This window comes from Jaculus jaculus, chromosome 10, assembly GCF_020740685.1.
Source record: "Jaculus jaculus isolate mJacJac1 chromosome 10, mJacJac1.mat.Y.cur, whole genome shotgun sequence".
NCBI classification, from domain to species: domain Eukaryota; kingdom Metazoa; phylum Chordata; class Mammalia; order Rodentia; family Dipodidae; genus Jaculus; species Jaculus jaculus.
In genome coordinates, this window is record NC_059111.1 from 90,319,750 (window position 1) to 90,346,274 (window position 26,525).

General features: G+C 44.5%; 1 protein-coding gene across 2 annotated transcripts in view; it reads left to right on the plus strand.

The window, feature by feature from the left end:
* Nucleotides 1-26,525, plus strand: part of Strip2 (striatin interacting protein 2) — a 62,942-nt gene that overhangs the window by 14,466 nt on the left and 21,951 nt on the right. Inside the window, exons 3-17 of one of the 2 annotated variants that reach the window (XM_045160969.1) lie at nucleotides 563-637; nucleotides 1,942-2,076; nucleotides 6,124-6,244; nucleotides 7,001-7,069; nucleotides 7,323-7,429; nucleotides 8,829-8,956; nucleotides 10,196-10,399; nucleotides 11,971-12,206; nucleotides 12,473-12,538; nucleotides 13,040-13,103; nucleotides 14,735-14,806; nucleotides 18,210-18,284; nucleotides 18,951-19,048; nucleotides 19,509-19,635; nucleotides 24,996-25,096. In XM_045160969.1, coding sequence (XP_045016904.1) covers nucleotides 563-637; nucleotides 1,942-2,076; nucleotides 6,124-6,244; nucleotides 7,001-7,069; nucleotides 7,323-7,429; nucleotides 8,829-8,956; nucleotides 10,196-10,399; nucleotides 11,971-12,206; nucleotides 12,473-12,538; nucleotides 13,040-13,103; nucleotides 14,735-14,806; nucleotides 18,210-18,284; nucleotides 18,951-19,048; nucleotides 19,509-19,635; nucleotides 24,996-25,096 — 1,678 coding nt within the window. The remainder of the gene's footprint in view (nucleotides 1-562; nucleotides 638-1,941; nucleotides 2,077-6,123; nucleotides 6,245-7,000; nucleotides 7,070-7,322; nucleotides 7,430-8,828; nucleotides 8,957-10,195; nucleotides 10,400-11,970; nucleotides 12,207-12,472; nucleotides 12,539-13,039; nucleotides 13,104-14,734; nucleotides 14,807-18,209; nucleotides 18,285-18,950; nucleotides 19,049-19,508; nucleotides 19,636-24,995; nucleotides 25,097-26,525) is intronic. The other variant, XM_045160970.1, reaches the window with a different exon arrangement.

Below are 26,525 nucleotides of genomic sequence, written 5' to 3' on the forward strand. Positions count from 1 at the left end.
AACCGTAGTTACTTTCTGTGTGGTTAGATGTTGCTTTTGTCCAGATGGCATATTATAGGAGCCTGTATCCTTAGAGGAAACTTAGCACAGCGAGAATGAACTAGCTCCCAACTGTGAAGAACGATCTAGCATGTACTTTTTCAGCCCTTGCTCTGATTGTCTGAACAGCCCAGGATCTTGTCTCTGGAGTTCAGAAGTTGCGCTGCCCTTCTCCTCCCTAGAAACAGGTCGGTGTCAGCCTGGGTTGCTGAAGCACAATGGACCGCAGTCCTGAGAAACAGAAGGAAGTGATGACATGAAATCACCCACCCTCCTCCTGGCCCTCACCAGTGTCGAAGGCTGCCTTAGCAGCCAGCTGGCAGGAGGAGGACAGGTTTGATGGTTTAATCACCCAGGGACACAAGTGGCTATTTTTAACTGCTCTGAAAGGGACGGAGCTGGCTCTGGATTGAATTGGACATAGGAATGTGTTAGAAACGTCAATGCTTTCATGCTGCAGAACTTTTCTCTACTCTTCTTTAAGGGTCTCCTGAATGTGACTCTTCTGTCTTTCCTGCCACAGAATTGTACAGCTACACGGAGAACCTGGAATTCACCACTAACAGGAGGTGCTTTGAAGAAGATTTCAAGACGCAAGGTGATGCCACGTCCTTCCTCACAGAGACATGCTTTCACCCCCCGTGGTATCTCAGTCTGGTTTAGTAAAAGGTGTACTCAGAGTCTGATTCCTCCTCCTTCTATAGCTGTCTATCAGGGTTCCCTCAAATGGAGAAGCCCTGGGTAAAAGCAAGAGGAGACAGAGCTGGGGCACTTCCCTTGATATAAAGGGCAAGGAAAACAGAGGGATGGCTCGCCAAGTCTGGACTAATACCCTGCACTGATGGATTCCCTGTGCCTAAACTAACCCTTGACATTAATGTTTAACTGTAACTCTGCCCCACTGTCAGTAGCAATTTTGTATATCTTCTTTGTGGTATTTCAGCTCTCTGTTATGTACTTGGTCAGGTGCAATTTTATTTTATTTTTTCCCTTGAGGTAGGTTCTCTCTCTAGCCCAGGCTGACTTGGAATTTACTATGTAGTCTCAGGGTGGCCTTGAACTCACAGTAATCCTCCTGCCTCTTGCTTCCCAAGTGCTGGGATTAAAGGCATGTATCAACATGTCTGGCTGCAGTTTCTTGTCTTTTTGTTGTGTTTTTGAGGTAGGGTCTCACTAGCTAAGGCTGACATGGAATTCACTATGTAGCCTCAGGGTGGCCTCAAACCGAGTGCTGGGATGAAAGGCGTGTGCCGCCATGCCCAACTGCAGTTTCATCTTTACTTCGACAAGTGTGGTACCAGTTGTGTCAGAGGCAGGAGGCAGAGGGGAAGGTAATTTTCAGCTTCTGCAAAGAGCTTATAGAGTCTGGTATCAGAGGGTATATAATATGTGGAGGAGAGTGGGAATGTTGAAGATTAGGCTACAGAGGACAGTGTGGGCCCTTTTCCTATCCTGTGTGTTTTCTCAGCTAAATAGGGAAAGCTTTGGGCTAGGGATGTAGCACAGTGCTTTCCTAGCAAAGCCTGGGACTCAATTCTCAGCACCGCAAAAATTAAAAATAGGAAAACTTGGGCTAGAGAGATGGCTTAGCAGTTAAGGTTCTTGCTTGAAAAGCCTAAGAACCTATGTCTGACTCCTCAGATCCCATGTAATCCAGATGCACAAGGTGACACATGTGCAAGGTCATGTATGTGCACAAGGAAGCACATACGACTGGAGTCTTATTACAGTGGCTAAGGCCCGAGCATGCCAATTCTCTCTCTCTCTCTCATTAAAAAAAATAGGATAACTTTTGGAGAAAACTGTTAAGGGCTGAGATCAGAGTTCAGTGTACTACTGGAGCTCTTTCTAGGAGGATGTGGCAGTAGCCAAAATTAGCTGTATATGGCCTTATATTCCTAGTGCAAGACAGGGAGTGGCTGGAGTTGGAAGAAGATGCCCAAAAGACCTATGTGATGGGACTGCTGGACCGGCTGGAGGTGGTTAGCAGGGAGACGCGGCTGAAGGGGGCCCGGGCTGTTCTCTACCTGGCCCAAGGTAAGTGCTCAGTCTTGTTTCCTTGGTAAGAACAGAAACTAGGAAGAGGAGCTGAGGTTGTCATACAAGAATCAATACCTGAATTTGAATCTTCAGAATCCACATAAAGCTGGACACTGGAAGGTAGAGACAGAGACAGAAGAATCCTCTAGAAACTCACAGGCCCCCCTATCTGGAAAATGCAGTAGTGAATGAGACCCTGTCCCAAGCAAGGTGGCGAGGGCCATCTCCTCTAATGTGTACACGCACGTCAGAGGACATGTGCACCTGTACTCACACCCCAGAAAGTAATTAGATTGATTAGATCTTAATTACTTAAAAAAAAAAAAAAGAAACTAAAGCATTGGAGAGATAGCACTTGCCTGTAAAGCCTAAGGACCCCGGTTCCATTCCCCAGGACCCATGTAAGCAAGTTGCACAAGGTGGCACACACGTCTGGAGTTGGTTTGCAGTGGCTGGAGGCAACTCTGTTTCTATCTGCCTCTTTCTCTCTCACTCTCTCTCAAATAAGTAAATTGAAATAAACTAAGGAGGGAAGTGGTATGAGACAGATCTTACTGGAAAAGCCAGGTACCCTGTATCTCAAAGACAGATCTTTTTTTTTAAAATTTATTTATTTGAGAGCGACAGACACAGAGAGAAAGACAGATAGAGGGAGAGAGAGAGAATGGGCGCGCCAGGGCTTCCAGCCTCTGCAAACGAACTCCAGATGCGTGTGCCCCCTTGTGCATCTGGCTAACGTGGGACCTGGGGAACCGAGCCTCGAACCGTGGTCCTTAGGCTTCACAGGCAAGCGCTTAACCGCTAAGCCATCTCTCCAGCCCCTCAAAGACAGATCTTATCCATACTAGGAGTAGCTTATCCTCAAGAGATGGTGTTGACTATGTAGTCTCAGGGTGGCCTCTAACTTGTGGTGATCCTCCTACCTCTGCCTCCTGAGTGCTGTGATTAAAGGTCTGTGCCACAGGAAAAAAAAAGAGAGAGATGGTGTTGAGTACTGTTCCAGGTCCTTTGGAATCTGCTTTTTCTTCTTTTTTGGTTTTTCACAGTAGGCTGTCTGTAGCCCAGGCTGACCTGGAATTCACTGTGTAGTCTCAGGCTGGCCTTGAACTCACAGTAATCCTATTTCTGCCTTCTGAGTACTGGGATTAAAGGTGTATACCACCACACCCAGAAGGATCTGCCTTTTCTTTATTTTTTTCTACTTAAAAAAATATATTTAAAAAAATTTATTATTTGCTGGGCATGGTGGTGCATGCCTTTAATCCCAGCACTTGAAAGACAGAGGTAGGAGGACTGCCATGAGTTTGAGACCACCTTGAGACTACATAGTTAATTTCAGGTCAGCCTGGACCAGAGTGAGACCCTACCTTGAAAAGCCAACAATTTTTTTTATTTATTTTATTTTTTAGAGAAAGAATGGGTGTACTAGGACCTCTAGTCACTACAAACAAACCACCTTGGGATCTGGCTTACTTGGGATCTGGGGAATCAATCCTGGGTTCCTAATTTCATAGGCAAGCACCTTGATAACTAAGCCATCTCTCCAGCCCTGCTTTTTGTTTATTATTATTTTTTTCTTTTCTCTCTCTTTTTTTTTTTTTTTTTTTGGTTTTTCGAGGTAGGGTCTCACTCTGGTCCAGGCTGACCTGGAATTAACTCTGTCATCTCAGGGTGGCCTTGAACTCATGGCGATCCTCCTACCTCTGCCTCCTGAGTGCTGGGATTAAAGGCGTGCGCTACCACGCCCAGCTTCTTTTCTCTTTTGATAAGATATCATATAGCTCAGACTTTCTCTGGCCTTAAACATGCTATATAGCTGAGAATGACCTTGAAATCCTGATACTTATGCCTTCACCTCCTAAGTGCTATTATTACAGTCCTAAACCACCACACCCAATGCATGTCAGGATGTCTTACCAGGTTCCCTCTCCCTCTCTCCTTACTGCCTTTCCTGGACTGTAAGAATAGATGAAAATTGCCAAGGGAATCCATATAACTAGAGTTAGCGTCATACTCCAACTGAGTACAGCAGCTTCTTTCATCACCTGTAGCCTGGTACTACCAGGAGGAGACAAGGGTGTACCTCAGGCTCACATGTGGGCCTCTCGGTGTGGTTTCTCATTGCCATTTTAAAGGTTCAAGCCAACATAGCAGAAGGAGGGGATGCTGTCAGTAATTTGGAGGTAATAGAACTAAATGATATTAATGGGGAAAGCTTCCCAGAAGCATGTTAGCCAAGTGTAGAAAGACATGAGGAAGTCCAGCTAGAGTAGTGAAAATAAGACCTGAGATCATAAAGGTGAGGGTTAATGGTAAGCCAACTAGTTTGGAGCTAAAAAAAAAAAAATGCATCAAGAAATGATTCAGCAGTTAAGTCATTTGCCTGCAAAGCCTAATGACCTGAGTTAGATTTCCCAGTACCCATGTAAAGCCAGATGCACAAAGTGGCTCATACAACTGGAATTCATTTGCAGTGGCTAGAGGCCCTGGTGAGCCAATACACACTTTCTCTCTGTATTTTCCTGCTTGCAAATGAATGAATAAAATATTTTTAAAAAATAGCTGGGCATGGTGGCACACACCTTTAATCCTAGCACTCAGGAGGCAGAGGTAGGAGGATCGCCATGAGTTTGAGGCCACCCTGAGACTCCATAGTGAATTCCAGGTCAGCCTGGGCTAGAGCAAGACCCTACCTCGAAAAAAAAAAAAATTAAGGGCTGGAGAGATGGATTAGTGGTTAAGGTGCTTGCCTGCAAAGCCAAAGGACTGAGGTTCAATTCTGCAGTACCTACATAAAGCCAGATGTACAAGGTGGCACAAGTGTCTAGAGTTTGTTTGCAGTGGCTAGAGGCCCTGGCATGCCCATACTCCCTCCCCTCCCCGCCTTTCTCTCCTTTTCTTTTTTTTTTTTTTAATTTTTTTCTGTTTTATTTATTTATCTGAGAGGGACAGACAGAGAATGAGGCTGATAGAGACAGAGAGAGAGAATGGGCGCGCCAGGGCCTCCAGCCACTGCAAACGAACTCCAGACGCATGCGCCCCCTTGTGCATCTGGCTAACATGGGTCCTGGGGAATCAAGCCTCAAACCAGAGTCCTTAGGCTTCACGGGCAAGCACTTAACCACTAAGCCATCTCTTCAGCCCTCTCCTTTTTAAATAAATAAATAAAATATTAAAAATATATAAGTAGTTTAAAAAAAAAGACAAGTGCCGGGCATGGTGGCGCACACCTTTAATCCCAGCACTTGGGAGGCAGAGGTAGGGGGATCACTGTGAGTTCAAAGCCACCCTGAAACTACATAATGAATTCCAGGTCAGCCTGAGCTAGACCGAGACCCTACCTCAAAAAACTAAAAATAAATAAATAAATAAATGAAAGGCAACTGTTTTTTCTGCAGAAAGTGTAAGGAATTAACACGCTTCATCCTCATGAAATGACTGAAGTAATGAGATGAATTGCTTGTTTATCTCACTCCTGGGTGAAATAACTCTTGAGCTATGTATTTTATACTGTTTTCCAAAACTTCCCCAGGAATTGAACCTTTCTTTTTGGAGGGAGGCATGGGGGTAAGGTCTCGCTCTAGCCCAGGCTGACCTGGAATTCACTATGTAGTTCCAGGCTGGCGCTGAACTCACATCGATCCTCCTACCTCTGCCTGGATTTAAAGGTGTGCACTACCACACCCAGATGATTGGACTCTTTCAACTGTCTTCCCTGTCTCACCTCTCTACTGCTCTGCTGATGATTCCTGGGATAAGTTCCCAAATAAATTGTTTCCACTTGAATCTTTATCTCAGGAATTGCTTCTGTGGGGAACCTGAATTTAATACTGGCCACTAATGAGTACATTGAACCTTACCTCCCTCCAGAGGCTACCTCTCCTTTTCCCTGACTCATTCAAGGAATTTACTGGGGGTGCTGCCCAACTTTTATCAGCCTAATTATTGGGTAAACAGAGGAAAATCTTATGATCATGTCCAGATGGAAAGAAGGGGGATGCCTGAACCCTCTCCGGCTCTAATGGCAACTGTCTGGTTCCTTAGGCACTTTTGGGGAATGTGATTCAGAGGTTGATGTGCTGCATTGGTCCAGGTACAACTGCTTCCTGCTGTATCAGATGGGGACCTTCTCAGCCTTCCTGGAGCTACTCCACATGGAAATTGAGTGAGAAGCCTCAGGGGAAGGTTGGCCTAGACGAGGGGTTCCTTAGGTCTTACGTGGGTTTCCTCAGTAGTTGCTCTTGTGGGAGCTGGGTCTACTCACATCTCAGCTCAAAGCTCACTGATAGTTGCCCTCCATCCAACTGTTTCCTGACATTTTGGCCTTCCTCTCTGCAGTTGAGCTCAGCAGCAGCTTCTGCCCTAATTATAGCTCCAGTCCTGGGCTCCACGAGCCTAGCCTGCTTGGGTTCCTTTTTATGTAAGTATGTTCTTAGCTCAGTCTAACTTTGGAGCCCAGAGGAAACTTGTTTCTCTCATAAGCATAACCCAAGAAGAACAAGACCAGTTCCTGTCACTGAACCCAATTCTTTTCCTTACGAGTTATAACTCGAGAGATGGCCTTATTTGCTGCTGTCAGTGACCCCTTGTTTGTCTTAGGCTGGTCACCCATGATGGTTAGATAAAATGAAATCTGCTTATTATCTGTCCGGTAGTATTTTATGTCCAGCATTGTACTAGGCATGTGAGGATCACAAGAGGAATTGATGTTACAGGCTCTGCTTTTTTGCTTGTCTCTATCACAGAATACAGTTTGCTGAGGTGCCAAGGGAATTTTGAGGGCTCCTTTAGTTTAGATCTGTTTCATTAGTAGCTGCCTAGCTGGGGAATGGCACGTATTCATGTTTGTGTGATGAGAAGTAGGAACATAGGAAGAAAGAGGCATTATAGGTTCCCATTCTTTCTCTCCTCTCCATGGCAGCAACAGCCAGGCCTGTAGCAGTGCCCTTCGGAAGCCAGCCGTATCTATTGCTGATAGTACAGAACTTCGGTGAGTGAGACTGCCCTTTTTAAAAATTTTTTCAAGGTAGGGTCTTGCTATAGCCCATGCTGACCTGGAATTCACTACATAGTCTCAGGGTTGCCTTGAACTCATGGCAATCCTCCTCCCTCTGCCTCCCAAGTGCTGGGATCAAAGGTGTACATGCCACTGGGTTAGCTTTTCACTGAGATTATCCTAGAGGTCCCTGACTGTGGACTGGGAATTGCTTTGTAAGCCTCTTTTGATCCTTTTGTAACCCCAGGGTGTTGCTGAGTGTCATGTACCTAATGGTGGAAAATATCCGGCTGGAACGAGAGATAGAACCCTGTGGGTGGAGGACAGCTCGAGAGACCTTCCGCTCTGAACTGAGTAAGAAGTGATCTTTGAGGAGGGCTGTGGGAATGGAATACTGATGATGAGAGAAAGGTAGTCCTTGTTGTTTTTTCCTTTTCTTTCTTTTTTTTAATTTAATTTATTTGGGGGAGAGAGAGAGAGAAAGAGAAGGAGGCAGGCAGAGAGGAGAGAGAGAATGGGCACACCAGGGCCTCTAGCCATGGCAAACAAACTTCAGAAGCATGTGCCACCTTGTGTACCTGGCTTATGTGGGTCCTGGGGAAGTGAACCTGGGTCCTTTGGCTTTGCAGGCAAGCACCTTAACTACTAAGCCATATCTCCAGCCCTTCTTTTTTATGTTTAAATTAACACCCTTCTAAAACAGAGATACTGTATGGCTCGCATGAGAGCTGGGCTTGATTGCCCCACTGTGTCTGCAAGCAAGGCCTAGTCATATAACTTCACTATGCCTTGGTTTCAGTGGTTAGGACATGGGGATAGCTCCTCTCCTATTACATCATGAATCTCACATGAACACATGAGTTGAATCACCTTGAAAACTGAGCCAGAGCTCAAATCAAATGTAAGTTGATGTGGCCATCTGAATGGGATAGGACAGAAAAGCAAATTGTTTTTTTTTTTTTTTTTTTGTAATTTTTTTATGAGAAAGAGAGAATTGGTATGCCAGGGCCTCCAACCACTACAATCAAACTCCAGGTAGTGTTCCATCTTGTGCACATGTGCAACCTTGCACGCTTGCATCAACTTGTACATCTGGCTTACGAGGGATCTGGAGAGTTGAACTTAGGTCCTTAGGCTTTACAGGCAAGCACCTTAACTGCTAAGCCATCTCTCCAGCCCCAATTTTATATATATATATATATATATATATATATATTTTTTTTTTTTTTTTTTTTTTTTTTTTTTTTTTTGGTTTTCCGAGGTAGGGTCTCACTGTATCTCAGGCTGACCTGGAATTCATTCTGTAGTCTCAGGGTGGCCTCGAACTCACAGCAATCCTCCTACCTCTGCCTCCCGAGTGCTGGGATTAAAGGCGTGCGCCACCATGCCCGGCTTCCCAATTATATTTTTTACAATATATTTATTGATGTAAAAAAATGATCCATGAAATACTTTTGACTCCCACAGCCCAAACAGAAAACCCTACCATTACTGTTAATGTCTTGTTTGGTATTAATCTGCAAAACATCACCCTAACCTCTGGGAGCCATGCCATTTTACATTCTCCATGGCCTGTCTCCTACTTCTGAGAGGTTTTCCTCTGGAGGCTCACTAGGCCTTCTTTTCTAGAGCAAGGACCCCTGAATTCTTCAGGGGGTAAAATGTCTTCCTAGGTGTTTCCAGAACTAGTGACCCCAGGGCCGAACTTGACCTGCTTCCGGCTCACTTTCTCATTTGCTTCTCTGTGTCCTAGGCTTCTCCACACATCATGAGGAGCCTTTTGCTCTTCTGCTGTTCTCCATGGTTACCAAGTTCTGCAGTGGCATGGCTCCCCACTTTCCAATAAAAAAGGTTCTGCTTCTCCTCTGGAAGGTGGTCATGGTAAGTGGCTGATCCTTCTCATCTCCATCTCATTGGATCAGCTCCTTCTAGTCTGATTCTAAGAGCTGGAGCCAGACAGCAGAACAGGGCAGCCACTAGCTGACAGGTAACTAGAAGGGGCAGAGATGCCCTGCCCTGCTAGAGACATCAGATGTCATGTGTCAAAGCAAGTTTCTGTTTCTTTTTTATTTATTTAGTTAGTAATTATTTAATTCATTTATTTATTTGCTTTTTCAAGGTAGGGTCTAGCTCTAACCCAGGCTGATCTAGAATTCACTATGTAATCTCAGGGTGGCCTCAAACTCTTGGCAATCCTCCTGTCTCTGCTTCCTCCTACCTCTGCCTTCTGAGTGCTGGTTAAAGGCGTACACCATCACGCCCGACTTGCAAGTTTCGGTCTCTGTTAGATAGATGAGAGATGCTGCTCTATGAGTTGGGGCTGTCAGTGGAGCTGGTGGAGCAGACGGAGCAGATGTTTCATGGAAAGAACACTAGCTGTGAATTAGATCTGTCTCTGCTTATACTAAGGAACTTCAGGCAACTCTGTGTCTCAGTTTCTGAAGCTCTAAAATGTTAGGCTAGTACGTGCCTTCCCTTCCATAGCAGATGTGGTTGCTTATTTTTTATGAGGTTCTTATAAGTACATATTTATAGTTTTGTTACTTACTGTTCTATCTGATCTTTCATCCCACAGGCTCCCTCTGACTCCCATCTCTGGTTCCCATCCCACGGGGCTGGGTGAACAACATACCCTCCAAGCAGACCTCATAGAGGGAACTGCTTCTTGGCTACAGAGGAAATTGTGTGACTCTGGGGGATCATAGCATTTGGATGTTGTGTTGGGCATATGGCTTATATCTGTAAAACCAGCACTGAAGAGGCTGAGGCAGGAGGATTAGAAGTTCAACCACATAAGTGAGACCCTGTCTCAAGACAAGAGTGAAACAATAAAAAGAAGGAGATGATTCTTTTCAGTAGAGGTTCCCTAGGTACACCTTTTCTAATGCCTGATGCTATTTTTAGCCCTGGATCAGTAAATAATGCTTTATTTTATTCTGAGCCTAGAATTCCTCAAACTGGGATAGTAATCACATTTGCTCCTCCCTGTTTTTTTCTTTCTTATTCCAGAAGGAGTCTGTGGAGATATGATATTGTGGCTCTTCTTTTTATCCATCCTTGACCTTGCTCTCTTAACTTTCCTCTTTTCTCTCCTCCCCCCCTTTCCTTTGCATTGTTTAGTTTACCCTTGGGGGATTTGATCATCTCCAGGCTCTCAAAATACAGAAGCGGGCAGAATTGGGTCTGCCTCCACTGGCTGAGGACAGCATCCAGGTGGTGAAGAGCATGCGAGCCGCCTCCCCGCCCTCATACACACTTGACCTGGGGGAATCTCAGCTGGCACCACCACCCTCCAAGCTGCGAGGCCGCCGTGGTTCTCGAAGGGTATGGACTGCAGCAGACAGTAGTGTTGGGATACCGGCTGGTCAGTAATCAGGGTGCTAAGCTGCTTTGGATATCGCAGGAAAGGGGGGTAAACGACCTGGCCCCTCCTTCAGGTTGGCCCTGTCTCCAGCCTGAATCGTAGGTCTATACTTTGGCCTCTGTCCCCTATCCTCCATAGGCTGCTGACCTGTCTTGATGGAACACATCACATAAGCATATCTTATTGGCTTAAACCTCAGTGACGAGTTCCTTGGTATCCTATTAGCTTAGAATTCTGAGTATAGGGGCCCTGAACAGGCCTCCCAGCAAATCCACATATCTGGAGTGAATCACTTACCATTATCTCAGCAGCAAGGTTTCTTCTCAGCCAGCCCTACTCTGCCTGGCCCTGGGCAAGTAGCTTACATTTGGGAGATAATTGGTTGGGGTTCAAAATACAGTGTATAGTTCTGTAAAGTCCAAAATAGTTACACTGAGACATGGCTACATTATCATGAATTTACCTGCCTGAGTTTACCAACTAAGGATGATAGGCCCCTAAAAATCATACTTAGTAATCTAGTCTACATTATATACAGCATGATTTTTTTTTTTTTTTGCTTTTTAAAAAAGTGAATGTATATATTTATTTAAGAGAGAGAGGGAGAATAAGTGCACCAAGGTCTCCAGCTACTACAAACAAACTGAAGGTACATGTGCTACCTTGTGCAGCTGACTTACCTGGGGACTGGGGAATCAATCGAACCTGGATCTTTCGGCTTGCTTCCCAGGCAAGCACCTTAACTGCTAATCCATTTCTCCAGCACCTCACCCCCCCACCTTTTTTGAGTCATGGTCTTATTCTAGTTCAGGCTGACCTGGAATTCACTCTCCTAGTTTTGAAATTATATGGATCCTGCTACTCAGCTACCTGAGTGCTGGGATTAAAGGAGTGTGCTACCACCCTGCATAATGTGGTTTTAAAAAAAAAACTTTATTTATTTACTTTTTTTTTTTTGCTTACTCATTGTAAAAAATTTGGAACAAATATAAAAATGTGTTGAAGTGAGAAAAATCACCCACAATCTTAACAACCCACAGCAGTGACTGTTAACTTTTTGGCCTATTTCTGTCCAATCATTTTCTTTTTCTTTCTGCAATAAGATTTAACATTCCAAACTTGCTTCCTTCTGCCTAGCAGCAAGCTTCTGTCATCCTCTTCCTCAGTCGGCCTGCTGGTATATGCTCATAGAAGATAAATGAATTAAATGTTCACCTAAGCAGAGCATAATTAGAAAAGAAAGTGCTGGGGATTGGAAGAACGCATTAGTGTTTTCTGAAAGCTAAGCAACTGACTTTGGGATTATCTGTACTCTGTCTCCTAGCCATTTTCATGGTTGCCTAAGAGCTGCTTGTCCTAGGACTGAGTCCAGTGGGTTATAAGGTTGAGATTAGAAATGGGATGATCTCATTGGAACTGGGTTCCAGCTTCATGTTTTCTGAAGTTTGGAAGCCAATGAAGAGAAAATGGATTTAGACATGATTGCCCAGGGTGAGACCTCTGCATATTCCCTCCCCCACCCACTCCCCAGCAACTCCTCACGAAGCAGGACAGCCTGGACATCTACAATGAAAGGGATCTCTTCAAGACTGAGGAGCCAGCCACGGAGGAAGAAGAAGAGTCTGCTGGGGATGGAGAACGAACCTTGGACGGAGAATTAGACCTGCTTGAGCAGGACCCTCTGGTGCCACCGCCACCCTCACAGGCACCCCTCTCCACTGAACGGGTGGCTTTTCCCAAAGGCCTTCCCTGGGCTCCAAAGGTCAGGTAGGTTTAATATAGTACCAGGGACCCTGAGGTCTGGGGCTGAAATCACTGACAATCCAGAATGGAGTAGTCTGTATATTCAGTGTTCATTAACATGGCCTAGCAGTCAGGACTTCTAGGTTTGGAGTCCCTTCTATTCATTGCTGTCTTCTCCCACTGCTCTAAATCTTCCAGTGGGAGGAGCGGGAGCCCTGAAAAGTTCTCTCTCTCAAGGTCTGTTTGTCTTTTTCCTTTTGCTGGGATTGGCCTGTCCACCATCATCTCAGACAGAAGGACATTGAGCACTTCTTGGAGATAAGCAGGAACAAGTTCATCGGCTTCACCTTGGGACAGTAAGTATGGTCAAAAGTGGTTATAAAGTGAATCCTTCTCACTGGCCTTATAAAACCTAGAAGGCTTTATTACTGAGATTTCACTGTCAAAAGTATCACTGGAAGCCAGGTGCAGTGGGTGGTACATGCCCAACACTCAGGAGGCAGAGGTAGGAGGATCCCTGTGAGTTTGAGGCCACCCTGAGACCGCATAGTGAATTCCAGGTCACCCTGAGCTAAAGTGAGACCCTACCTCGAAAAACAAACCAACAAAAATCATTGGGCTGCTACTCCTTTTAGTAGGAACCATCACCCCAGACTAAGCAAGTCCCCTAGAGATATACACATCTCCCAATTTTCAGGATCATTTCTGTATATTGGTATTTTTGTGACCCTAAGGAAGTTCCAGGTTACCAGGAGTACATGCTGAAGTGACAGTCATATCACCTCTGTTACTCCACACTGCATAATTAGTTTTCTCTTCCTTCAAAGTTATAATCTACTGTTTCTGGCCTTTCACAGGGACACAGACACCTTGGTTGGATTACCTAGACCCATCCATGAGAGTGTGAAGACCCTAAAGCAGGTGACTAGAGTGGGTTTTCGGTGACATGGAGCCGTAAAGGCAGTTCAGTTACCAGCATCTTGGGCACTGGTGGAGCTCTTCTACCCGACACATCGAGGACTTTCTCATCTCTCCTGCAGACCCTTTGGCCAAATAAGCTTATCTCTACTAAATCAGTTTCTTTCCTACATTCATGTGGATGAAAAACTTTTTCCTTTCATTCCTTTTCCTTCTTTCCATTCTTCTGTTTCTTTTCCCATTTCTTGCTCTTTTTCCTTTTACAAATCTCTTTTCATTGGCCCAGGATGAGGTAGGAGTCTGCCCTATATCTATTATATGTATGATCACAAAGAGCATGAAGTCATCATTCCATATATCTACAAACACGTATCAAAACTCTCCAGGAGCCCGGCGTGGTAGCGCATGCCTTTATTCCTAGTACTCAAGAGGCAGAGGTATGAGGACGCCATGAGTTCAAAGCCACCCTGAGACTACATAGTGAATTCCAGGTCAGCCTGGGCTAGAGTGAGACCCTACCTCAAAAAACAAAACAAGCATAAAAACCTCTCCAGGTAGTCCAGGGGCAAAGGCCTGTCCTTGGCTTTCCCTGACACTTTACCTGAAGTAAATACTTGGGTAATTTCTGGTATTCATTATACATGAAAACATATAATATATAGAAACATTATTTAAAAGCACTTTGAGGGCTGGAGAGATTGCTTAGCTGTTAACGCTTGCCTGTGAAGCCTAAGTACCCTTGTTCGAGGCTCGACTCCCCAGGACCCACGTTAGCCAGATGCACAAGGGGGCACACACATCTGGAATTCGTTTGCAGTGGCTGGAAGCCCTGGCCTGCCCATTCTCTCTCCCTCTCTCTATCTGCCTCTTTCTCTTTCTGTCACTCTCAAATTAATAAATAAAAATGACAAATAAAATAAAATAAAATAAAAAACACTGTGATCTGGGTATTGTGGCCCATCCCTATAATCCCAGCACTTGGGAGGCTAAGGTAGGAGGGTCCCCATGAGTTTAAAGCTAGCCTAGATTGAAGAGTGGGTTTCCAGGTCAGCCTGCTAAATTGAGACTTTACCTATAAAAAATTAGAAAAAACTGGGCATGGTGTCACATGCCTTTAATCCTAGCAGAAGTAGGAAGATCTCTGTGAGTTCAAGGCCACCCTGAGACTACATAGTGAATTCCAAGTCAGCTTGGGCTGGAGTGAGACCCTACCTCAAAAAAACATAAAATAAAAAGGAAGAGAGAAAAGAAAGCACTTTACTCAGTGCTAATGCAGAGGTTAACAAGACACTTGCTTTCAAAGATTTCATGTTTCCTTGTGAGCAAGTTAAGAGACTGGTTGGCTGGAGAGATGGCTTAGCGGTTAAAGCACTTGGGTGCAAAGCCAAAGAACCTAGGCTCAATTCCCCAGGACCCATGTAAGCCAGATACACAAGGTGGCGTATGCATCTGGCGTTCATTAGCAATGGCTGGAGGCCCTGGCACGTCCATTTTCTCTCTCTCTCTCTCTCTCTCTCTCTCTCTTTCTGTTTCTCAAGTAAGTAAATAAAAATAAAATATTTTTTAAAAGAGAGAGACTGGTATACCTGTGACTTGGGCTCTCAGCCCTTGCTGATGTCTCTTGTCTTTTCCAGCACAAGTATATCTCCATCGCAGATGTGCAGATCAAGAATGAGGAGGAGCTGGAGAAGTGCCCCATGTCTTTGGTGAGTCAGGAGCTCCTGCATACAGGAGGAGGGAAGAATCTGTGTGCAGTGCTGTCCCAGAGCACGTGTGCATCATTGATTCAATTTGTTAGGCTCTTACCGTGTGCCATGCAAGACGAAACTACCACACTATAATAAAGTAGGTTTAGGAAGATGGTTCAGTTGGTAAAGTGCTTGCCTTTCAAGCATGAAGACACAAGTTTAATTCCCAGAACCTACATTAAAAAAATGCCAGATGTAGGGCTGGGCATGATGGCACCCACCTTTAATCCTAGCACTCAGAAGGCAGAGGTAGGAGGATTGCCTAGAGTTCAAGGCCACCTTGAGACTACCAAGTGAATTCCAGGGCAGCCTGGGCTAAAGCAAGCCCCTGCTTTGAAAAAGCAGAAAAAAAAAAGTGATAGTAAGGGATGGGGAGGAGACTTAGCTATTAAGGTGCTTGCCTGTAAACCCAAAGAACCTCAGTTCAGGTCCCTAGGACACCCATGTAAGCCAGATGCACAAGGTAACATACACATCTAGAGTTTGCAGTAGCTAGAGGCCCTGACATGCCCTTTCTTTCCCATCCCCCATTTCAAAAATACATATATTTTTTTAAAAAAGAAAGAAAATAAATCAGACTATCACAGAATGGTAGATCCAGTGGAGATAATATAAATAGGATAACATAATAGAAACATCTGTAGACTACTTTTAAATTTAGTAGCTAGAATAAGTAGACCTCTGAGAAGGTGACATTTAAGCCAAACAATGAGGTCTAGAAACGAATCAGCCATAGGAACCTCAAAGGAAATGCCAAGTAGAAAAATTTTAACAAGAGGAGTGTAGGCAGAGAGTGCAAGATGTAGTGAAAGAAGATTGTACTAGAGTAAAGGGAGCTGGGGAGATGCCTCAGTGGCTAAAGGCCCTTGCTTATAGAAGTAATAGAGCACAGAGGGAATGGGTGGGCTTATAGAAATGAAGTCAGACAAGTAGCCTAGGGATACTTAACATAGGATATGTTAGCAAAGGTAGAGAGCTTAAAGTTGAGTCACAGTGTAAAAGGAAGTCTTTAGAGATTTTAAGCAGGGGAGAGATAATCAACTCTTTTTGTTTTTGTTTTTGTTTTTGTTTTCCAGGGTAGGGTCTCACTCTGGCTCAGGCTGACCTGGAATTCACTATGTAGTCTCAAGGTGGCCTCAAACTCATGGTGATCCTCCTACCTCTGCCTCTCAAGTGCTAGGATTAAATGCATGCACCAGCATGCCCAGCTGAACTATGATTTTTAAAAAATATTTTTGTTTATTTGCAAAGAGAGGGAGAATGGGCACCCCTCTAGCTGCTGGAAACAAACTTCATATGTATCTGGCTTTACATGGGTACTAGGGAATTGAACCTGGATTGTTAGGCATTGCAGGCAAGTTTCTTAACTTCTGAGCCATCTCTCCAGTCCCTGATCTATGGTTTTTGTTTTGTTTTGTTTTGTTTGTTTGTTCTGAGGTAGGGTCTCACTCTTTAGCTCAGGCTGACCGAGAATTCACTATGTAGTCTCAGGGTGACCCTCCTACCTCTGCCTCCCAAGAGCTGGGATTAAAGGCGTGAGCTGCCACGCCCAGTCTTGATCTGTGTTTTTTTTTTTTTTATAAATTTTTTATTTATTTATTTGAGAGCAACAGACACAGAGAGAAAGACAGATAGAGGAAGAGAGGGAGAATGGGCGCGCCAGGGCTTCCAGCCTCTGCAAACGAACTCCAGACGTGTGCGCCCCCTTGTGCATCTGGCTAACGTGGGACCTGGGGAACCGAGCCTCGAACCGGGGTCCTTAGGCTTCACAGGCAAGCGCTTAACCGCTAAGCCATCTCTCCAGCCCGATCTGTGATTTTTAATGGAACACAAAAGAGGAGAAACATTGAGCCATCTTGAAACAGTCAAAGTGAGAGGTGACAGTGATAGACTAGGGTAGTGATTGTGAAGATGGGGCAAGTGGATGGATTTGGGTTATATTTTGAAGGTGTAACTGGCAAGGCTTGCAGTTCAATTAGTTGTACATAATGAAACAGAGAGCTGGACATGTTGGAGCATGACTTTAATCCTAGCACTCGAGAGGCAGAGGTAGGAAGATCGCCATGTGTTGGAGGCCACTCTGAGACTCCGTAGTGAATTCCAGGTCAGCCTGGGCTAGAGTGAGACCCTACCTCAAAAAAAAAAAAAAAAAGAAAAAGAAAAAGAAAAGAAAGAAAGAAACAGCAGCAAAGAGAGGACTCAGTAAGTATCACTGCCAAAATGAGAAGGGATTCTAAGAGTTCTGCTTCGGTCATACTAAGTCCTAGAAGCCCGTTAAGCACCCATACAAAGCTTCCAGGCAATTAGCTAGAGCTCTAGGGAGACTGTTGGCTTTGAGAAATTGAAGAGTCATTGATTTATAGGCCATGTTTAAAGCCACAGACATGGTTAAGAGAACCCAGGGGGGAGTGGCAACAAAAAAGAATGGAACCCAGGACAAAGCCCTGAGGCAAACCAGCATGTTGAGACTGGAAAGGAGCCAGAGAAGAAGAGTAAGAGGAACACCCCAGGCCAATTATGGTGGCTCACGCTTTTAGTCTCAGCACTCAGGAGGCCAAGTAGGAAAATCATACTGAGTTCAAGAGTGCTGGGTGTGGTAGCGCACACCTTTAATCCCAGAACTCAGGAGGCAGAGATAGGAGGATCACCATGAGTTTGAGGCCACCCTGAGACTCCATAGTGAATTCCAGGTCAGCCTGAGCTAGAGTGAGATCCTAGAATAAAATGATGTCAGTGGGGATAATGGAGAAGGGAGAAAATCGTTTCCATTCATTTGGAAGCTTTCTAGCTAATATTTCTCTTGTTTCTCTGGCCTTAAGTTATATAACTGTCTTACTAACCCTCCCTATTAAACCTTTTTCTTCATCCTCCCTAGCCTACAGAGCATTCTGATCTCAAATCTATAGCATGGGAAGTGTCTCTGAGTAGGGTGTCTGTTCCAATTTTTCAGGTGTACCTATCGCCCAAGTTAAACTCATGAGTACAGCATGGTTCTGTTTTATTTGTCTAGCAAAGCAATAGTGTAAGCCAACTCTTAGATTGGAGTTCTGAGCCCTGTTTCAGCATGTGATATAGTGAGAACAATACTGGATTCATTGCATCAAATGGCAAAGCCAGAATCATAGATTGTGAGACTGGAAAAGCCCTCAGAGGTCATCTAGACCATCCCACTGATCCTAGTACATAACTAGGATTCAGTAAAGGTCACTCATCCAAGGAGTCATTAGTACATAGGGAGGATAGCATCCTAGGACTGACTACTACCTTAGTACTGGGTTTATGTTGTCCCTCACAACCAAGAAAATACAGCCTTTGGTTTCGTGGAAAGTAGCTTGAACAAACTGTGTGTTTCCTGCAACAGGGAGAAGAGGTGGTACCTGAAACCCCATGTGAAATCCTCTACCAGGGCATGCTGTATAGCCTCCCCCAGTACATGGTAAGGATATGGCTGCACCAGGGCTGCCCTTCTCTGCTAAGACGAATAGACAATTGAGAGCCACTACAGGCAAGCTAGCCCTCATTTGAGCTTATTTGCTGAGCCTTTTCACCTTGAGCAAAGCATTCTCAGAGTTCTAGTTCTGAGCTTACCTCAGGGCTCTTCTGAAGGCGCTGTTCTTAGTTTTTTCGGGGAGGGGCGTAACAAGGTGGGGTCATACATGATGCATTAGTGCCCCTCCTCCTAGGTAAGTACCTTTGTCTTGAGTTCTGGCTTTGTGTATCCTGGGTAGCTTCTAGTAGTCACAACACTGTTAGGAGACAAAGAGGGAAGAGTGTTGGGCTTCTCTCTCTCACTTATTTCTAGGCAAACACTGTGCATACTCTTTGGATAGACTAGGGTAGTGATTGTGAAGATGGGGCAAGTGGCCTCCCCTTTGGAAAGAGCAATCCTGAAGCAAAACAGCCCACGAGCTTCCTCCCTAACCTCACTGGCAGGCCTCAGGATGAGCATCTGTACTTCTGGATGCTGGCGGGAGTTGGTCACTGAAGGGTATTCTTAGAGAAAGGCTTTGAAACACTTCTACTGCACTAGCAAGGTTTGGAAGAATCACTGTCTTGCTGAGTGGGATAGGAAGAGTGGGTTTCCTCTGTTTCCACCTCCCAGATTGCTCTACTTAAGATCCTGCTGGCTGCAGCCCCCACCTCCAAGGCGAAGACGGACTCTATCAACATCCTGGCAGATGTTCTGCCTGAAGAGATGCCGTGAGTGCTTCCACTGGGGCAGCTGCTGGGCACTAGCATCTTGCCGGCAGGCCCTGTGTCCCACCCCACTTTATTATACCTGTAATAATTGCCCTTAAAGAAATCTCTCTTTCACACCTGAACCTCCTTTCCGCTGCAGGGCTCTCTACTGAGTGATACATAGCTCAGAAGCAAGGGTCTAGCACATGACCTTGGTGCCAGTGACTGACTTCCAGGGTTTCTACTCCAGGCATCCACTGCCAATGGATGAGCATGCCCAAGAGAGACAGCAACAAGGAGATCAGTGTAGCTTTTCCCCAGACAGTTTCATGAATGGAACCACTGAAGGTTTCTTGAGCTCAGAAATTCAGGTTTCCAAAGTTCCGGCTGTCTCATATATTTATATGTGATCCAAACACCTGGGTCCTTGTAAGCTTCCCTCCAAAGCCGCCTCCACGCTGACGCTTCCTCTTTGTTGTAGCATCACTGTTCTCCAGAGCATGAAGCTGGGCATCGATGTGAACAGGCATAAGGAGATCATCGTGAAGAGTATCTCTGCCCTGCTCCTGCTACTCCTCAAACACTTTAAACTCAACCACATCTACCAGGTGAGCAGCTCCCTCTGCGCATGCTGCATCAGACCCTGGCCCCAGGGCCACACAGAGGCCCTCTGTAGTCCCACTGAGCATCGCTTTGCCCTTCCTTTGTCCTCACTTACTGAGGCCAGCTGCTTGTTTCATGAGTTTGGGGTAGGGATATGTAATGGGATGTGAGGAACTGTCTTGGAAGGATACAGATGTCCTTGTCCTTTGTAAGTTAGCTCAGGATTATAGCTAGGAATTCTTAGGAATGCTCCCAGCCAGTTTTGAAGAAATGCAAGTCTGAATTGAAACATTCAAGAAAAGGTGGGAGGAATATTGACCTCTTTTCTATACGTGAAGTACTTTTCTGACATTAGAGATATAATTTTTTATTCCTATATTTTAAAAACACTTTATTTATTTGAGAGAGAGAGAGAAAGAAACAGATAGAAAGAGGCAGATAGAGAATGGGCACATCAGGATCTCTAGCCATTGCAAACAAACTCCAGGCACATATGTTACATTGTGCATCTGTCTTTACCTGAGTGCTGGGGCAAGTGCCTTAACCGCGAAGCCACCTCTCCAGCCCTATTCCTGTTTTATAGAAAAGGAAATAAAGGTGAAGAAAAGTCGGGCTAGAGAGATGGCTTAGCGGTTAAGCGCTTGCCTGTGAAGCCTAAGGACCCTGGTTCGAGTCTCGGTTCCCCAGGTCCCACGTTAGCCAGATGCACAAGGGGGCGCACGCGTCTGGAGTTCGTTTGCAGAGGCTGGAAGCCCTGGCGCGCCTATTCTCTCTCTCTCCCTCTACCTGTCTTTCTCTCTGTGTCTGTCACTCTCAAATAAATAAATAAATAAATAAATAAAATTAAAAAAAAAAAAAGGTGAAGAAAAGTCAAGGTAGTGGGCATGGAGGCACACGCCTTGAATTCCAGCATTCAGGAGGCAGAGGTGGGAGGATCATCATGAGTTCAAGGCCACCCTGAGACTACATGGGGAATTCCAGGTCAGCCTGTACTAGAGTGAGACCCTACCTCAAAGGAAGAAAGAAAGAAAGAGAGAGAGGGAGGGAGGGAGAGAGGGAAGGAAGGGAGGAAGGAAGGAAGGAAAGGCCAAGGAGCTGGGTCTGGTGGTGCAGGCCTTTAATCCCAGCACTCTGGAGGCAGAGGTAAGAGGATCTCTGTGAGTTCAAGGCAACCCTGAAGCTACATAGTGAAGTCCAGGACAGCCTGGACTAGAATAAGACCCTACCTTGAAAAGCCAAAAAAAAAAAAAAAAAAAAAAAGAAAGGAATGAGTAGGGAAGAGCAACAGAATGAAAGAATGAGGACTGGAGAGATGGCTTAGTGGTTTAGGAGCTTGCTTGCAAGGCCTAAAGGTCCAGATTCAATTCCCAGGACCAATGTAAAGCTAGATACACAAAGTAGTACATGAATCTGGAGTTCATTTACAGAGGCAGGAGACCCTAGTGCATCCTTTCTTTCTCTTTCTCCTTGCAAATAAATAAATAAATGGTTTTTAAAAAATAAATAAAATTAGGGCTGGAGAAATGGCTTAACAGTTAAGGTACTTGCCTGCAAAGCCAAAGGACCCAGGTTTGATTCCCTAGGGCCCACATAAGCCAGATGCACAAGATGACACATGCATCTGAAATTCATTTGCAGTGGCTGGAGGCCCTTACATGCCTATTTTTTTTTCTCTCTCTCTGTCTCTTATCTACCTCTCTCTCAAATAAATAATAAATATTTTAAAAATAAATAAAATTAATTTAAAAAGAGCTGGAGAGATGGCTTAGCGATTAAGGCACTTGCTTGTGAAGCCCAAGGGCTCATGTTTGACTCTCCAGGTCCCACATAAGCCAGACACAAGCACACAAGGGAGCACATATGTCTAGAGTTCGGTTTCAGTGGCTGGAGGCGCTGGCACGCCAATCCTCTCTCTCACTCTCACTGTCTCTCTCAGTTTCTTGCTGTTACAGAAAAAAACTTAAAAAGGCCAGTCTGTTGGGCTTGCCTCAAAAAAAAAAAAAAAAAAAAAAGGTGGGGGGAGATATGGCTCAATGGTTAAGATTCTTGCCTGTAAAGTGTAAGGATCCAAGTTCTATTCCCTAGTACCCAGGTAAGCCAGATTTACCAAGTGGCCCATGCATCTAGAGTTCGTTTGCAGTAACTAGAAACCCTGGTATACCCATTTTCTCTTTCTTTCAAATAAATAAAATTAAGGGGGAAAAAGGGGAGCTGGAGAGATGGCTTAGTGGTTAGGGCACTTGCCTGTGAATCCTAAGGACCCAGATTTGACTCCACAGAACCCACATAAGCCATATGCCCATTCTCTTTCTCTACAAAATAAATAAATAGGCTAGGTGTGGTAGCACATGCCTTTAATCCTAGCACTTGGGAGGTAGAGGTAGGAGGATCACTGTGAATTTGAAGGCACCCTGAGACTACATAGTGAATTCCAGGTCAGCCTGGGCTAGAATGAGACTCTACCTCGAACACCCCCCCAAAAAAATAATGAATAAATAACTAAAATATTTTTTAAGGGGCTGGAGAGATGGCTTAGCATTTAAGACACTTGCCTGCAAAGCCTAACAACTCAGGTTCAATTCCAGTACCCATGTAAAGCCAGATACACAAAGTGGTGCATGCATTTGGAGTTCATTTGCAGCAGCCGGAGGCCCTGGCACACATTCTCTCTGTTTCTCTTCTCTCTCTCTACTTACAAATAAATAAATAAAAATATTTTTAAAAATTAAGAGGAAGGGAGGGCTGGAGAGATGGCTTAGCGGTTAAGTGCTTGCCTGTGAAGCCTAAGGACCCCGGTTCGAGGCTCGGTTCCCCAGGTCCCACGTTAGCCAGATGCACAAGGGGGCGCACGCGTCTGGAGTTCATTTGCAGTGGCTGGAGGCCCTGGCGCGCCCATTCTCTCTCTCTTCCTCTCTCTTTCTCCCTGTGTCTGTCACTCTCAAATAAATAAATTTTAAAAAAATGTAAAAAAAAAAATTAAGAGGAAGGGGGATGAAGAGATGGCTTAGTGGCTAAGGAGCTTGCTGACAAAGCCAAAGGACCCAGGCTCAATTGTCCAGTACTCAAATATAAAGCCAGATGCACAAGGGGGCACATGCATCTGGAGTTTGTTTGCAGTAGCTGGAGGCCCTGGCACACCAATTCTCTCTCTCTCTCTATCTTCCCCTCTTTCTCTCTCTCATTCTCTAAATAAATAAATAATTTTTAAAAGAAAATTAAGAGGAGGGCTGGAGGAAGCCGGGCTTGGTGGCGCATGCCTTTAATCCCAGCACTCGGGAAACAGAAGTAGGAGGATCACCATGAGTTCAAGGCCACCCTGAGACTACATAGTGAGTTTGAGGTCAGCCTGAGCTAGAGTGAGACCCTACCTCAAAAAAATCAAAAAAAAAAAAAAAAAAGAGGAGGGCTGCAGAGGTGGCTTATGGCTTAGCAGTTAAGACACTTGCCTGTGAAGTCTAAGGACCAAGGTTCAATGCCCCAGAACCCATGCACATAGTGACACATGTATCTGGAGTTCATTTTCAGTGGCTGAAGACCCTGGTGCACCCATTATCTCTCTGTCTCTGTCTGCCTTTTTCTCTCAAATAAATACATAAAAACAAGTTAAGAGGAAAAGACTGGGAAGAGTAGGGGTGGTAGCAGACAGTGTTCCCTCTTTCCACTGTGATGTAGCTTATGAATGTTTCTCTTGGTCAGCAGGGTGTGGATCAATGGCTAGATGGGTGATGGCTTGCTGGGCCTTACCCCCAACCCCCACATATGTCAGTGTGGGTGAGGCCCGGCATAGCACAGACTTGAAAGGCTTTCCATCATTAGAGAGAGAGAAAAAGGCAGAGAGAGAGAGAGAGAGAGAGGGAATGAGAATGGGCACACCAGGGTCACAAGCCACTGGAAATGAACTCCAGATATATGTGCCCCCTTGTGGATCTGGCTTATGTGGGTCCTGGAGAATCCAACCAGGATCCTTTGGCTTTGCAGGCAAACACCTTAACAACTAAGCCATTTCTCCAAACCCCAAACTACAGTTTTTTAAAAAATATTTCATTTATTTATTTACTTCAGAGATAGAGGGAGAGAGAATGGTTGCACCAGGGCCTCTAGCCACTGCAAACAAACTCCAGATGCATGCATCCCCTTGTGCATCTGGGGAATCAAACCTGGGTCCTTCGGCTTTGCAGGCAAGTGCCTTAACCACTAAGCCATCTTTCTAGCCCCAAACTACTTTTTTTGTTGTTGTTTTGTTTTCTGAGGTAGGGTCTCTCTCTAGCTCAGAGATGACCTGGAATTCACTATGTAGTCTCAGGGTAGCCTCAAACTCATGGCAATCCTCCTACTTCTGCCTCCTGAGTGCTGGGATTAAAGGCATGCACCACCACTTCCAGCTTCAAAACTACACTTTTTTTTTTTAAGTTGTCTTTTCAACCCTGTTTCTATACTGCCTCAGCATTCTAGATTCTTGATCTTGAGACAAGCTATTTCTGGTGCCCAAAGTATATCTTGAGCAAAATCCAGGGTGACTAACCCTATGACACTCCTCTTTTGACCACTAGGTCGTCCTGGACACAAACCCCATATGGACTCAAAAGAGAAAAATAGAGCTCTCATCTCCTGCTCTCTATCCCACCAAAGACATTTTGGATTTCTCAGTGCAGTGTCTGTTGGCTCTTGTTCATTCATTCATTAATACAGAGATATTCTAAGTCTTAAAGGTTATGTCATACCAGACCAGCGCTGGAGTCTACATTCCATTCATCTGCTTATTATGAGCTGTCTCCAGCCTGACTGAGTGATGCCAGCTGTTGCCAACAGTTCACAGCACCTGTTCCTGCCTCATCAATCGCAGCTGAGGTTTAATATGGAAAACCTGTCCCTCAGGGAGCCTTGCTTTCCTGTTGAGCTTAGGAACGAAGCTCACAGAAGTTCTATGTATCTGGAGTTTGCTTTTTCTTTCTAGTCTGCTGACTTTGTGGTTTTGGTTAGGAGCCTGTAGCATAGCATACACTGCTGATTATCTTCCAGCAAGTAGGATGGACTGGGAAAATGAACATCCACAGTTCAGAGACAGGAACACTTGTAACATAGTGGGCCACATAGATATAGTGTATATATAGATATGCTGCATTTGTACTTCCTTGCCATTCTTTTTTCATACATATTCTTTTTTTTTTTTTTTTTTTTTTTTTGAGGTAGGGTAAGGCTGTCCTGGAATCCACTATGTAGTCTCAGGGTGGCCTTGAACTCATGGCAATCCTCCTACCTCTGCCTCCTAAGTGCTGGTATTAAAGGTGTACACCACCATTCTTCATACATTCTTTATATTTTCCCCAAAATAAGCAGCCCTTTTTTCTTTGATCTTTTAATTCAGTTTGAATATGTATCACAACATTTAGTATTTGCCAACTGCATCCCTTTGATCCTGAAGTTCTTCAATCAAAATATCTTGTCCTACATCACTGCTAAAAACAGGTATGGACTCTGGACAGATTTACTTCAAGAGGGCTACTTTGGGGTGGTTGAGAAAATTATATCTCTGTACCTTTCATTTACTCTAGTGTCTCTGATCCCCCCTTTCTTAGAGCTTTCCCATTGAATTTAATCTTCTTGGGAGTATACGAATTACCCTCTTCACAGAGGTTTTATATTTCAATAGTTTTGAAAACTGATAGATGTTTTGACTTGCAGAAATGAAGCTGCAATGATGAAATTTCTGTGATGAAAGGACCTGTTTCCAAAAGACCTGGAAGATTTTTTTGTTGTTATAAAACAGCCCTCTTGTCTGGACAGCTCTGATCTTAGTATAAATCATGAGTTGCAATAACTGGAGCAGTAACACTGCTCTATAAACTGTACAAAATTTATAAATAAAGATAACAATAGAACTTTACTTAGGTAGATCAAATTGAAAATTAAAAAATAAGCTGTTTTTATATTCATTATTCTACTTGATCTCAGCAGTGCTAAGAGATGTTATAAATTATATTCTCATTTTGCCAGTTAGAAGACAAATTCACAAAGATAGATTGACTTGCTGAAGATTAACATGATAATGAGATCCTTTAAGTAAAAATAGAACACGGGATTTTCTCTGAACACAAATTGCTTTCCATTCCTCCAGCCTATCTTTTTGGTTTTGGTTTTTCAAGGTAGGGTCTCCTTCTAGTCCAGGCTGACTTGGAATTCACTGTGTGGTCTCAGGCTGGTCTCAAACTCACAGCAGTCCTCCTACCTCAGCCTCCCTAGTGCTGGGATTAGAGATATGTGCCACAATGCTCAGCAAGATCCTGTTCTTTAGTTTGCTTCCAGTAGAACTGGTGGCCTGTTAATTAGTGTTACCCAGAATTCCTAAAACAGAGGTAATACAGCAGGTATTAGAATTTGAGGTGATTGGAGGGAAATGGTTAGGGGATATTTCATCATTCTGTCAGTTCTGACTGAAATTCCTCCCTGGAGTAGTAACCTTGATGAAGTTTAAAACCCCACCCCCTCCAGGGAGCCGGAAGCCATGAGACCTAGATTCCTGACCTGGATCTGCCATTGCTAACTGTGTAATCTCATACAAAACATTAGCTATTCTGAGCCATAGTCTTTACATCTTTAAAATAAATGAGAATACCTCTCCCAACCATATTACAGAGCTACAACTCAGTTCACTGGGAGATTGGAGCAAATTCCAACCTTGATTTTCTGCCCCTGTTTTGCTGTGGTGCTTTTTAAAGTGGGTGGTGGGTAGGTAGGTGGATGAACCTGCCAAAAATATCTGTTCTAATGGGGCAATACAGAACTAGCAGCCATGGAAGAATCCAGAGAAGTTAATTAGGATGATGAACAGTAGACTCAACTGCCCTCTTTTCAACTGACCTTTCTTCTTTCCTACCCTCATTCTCCTAGGTGAATC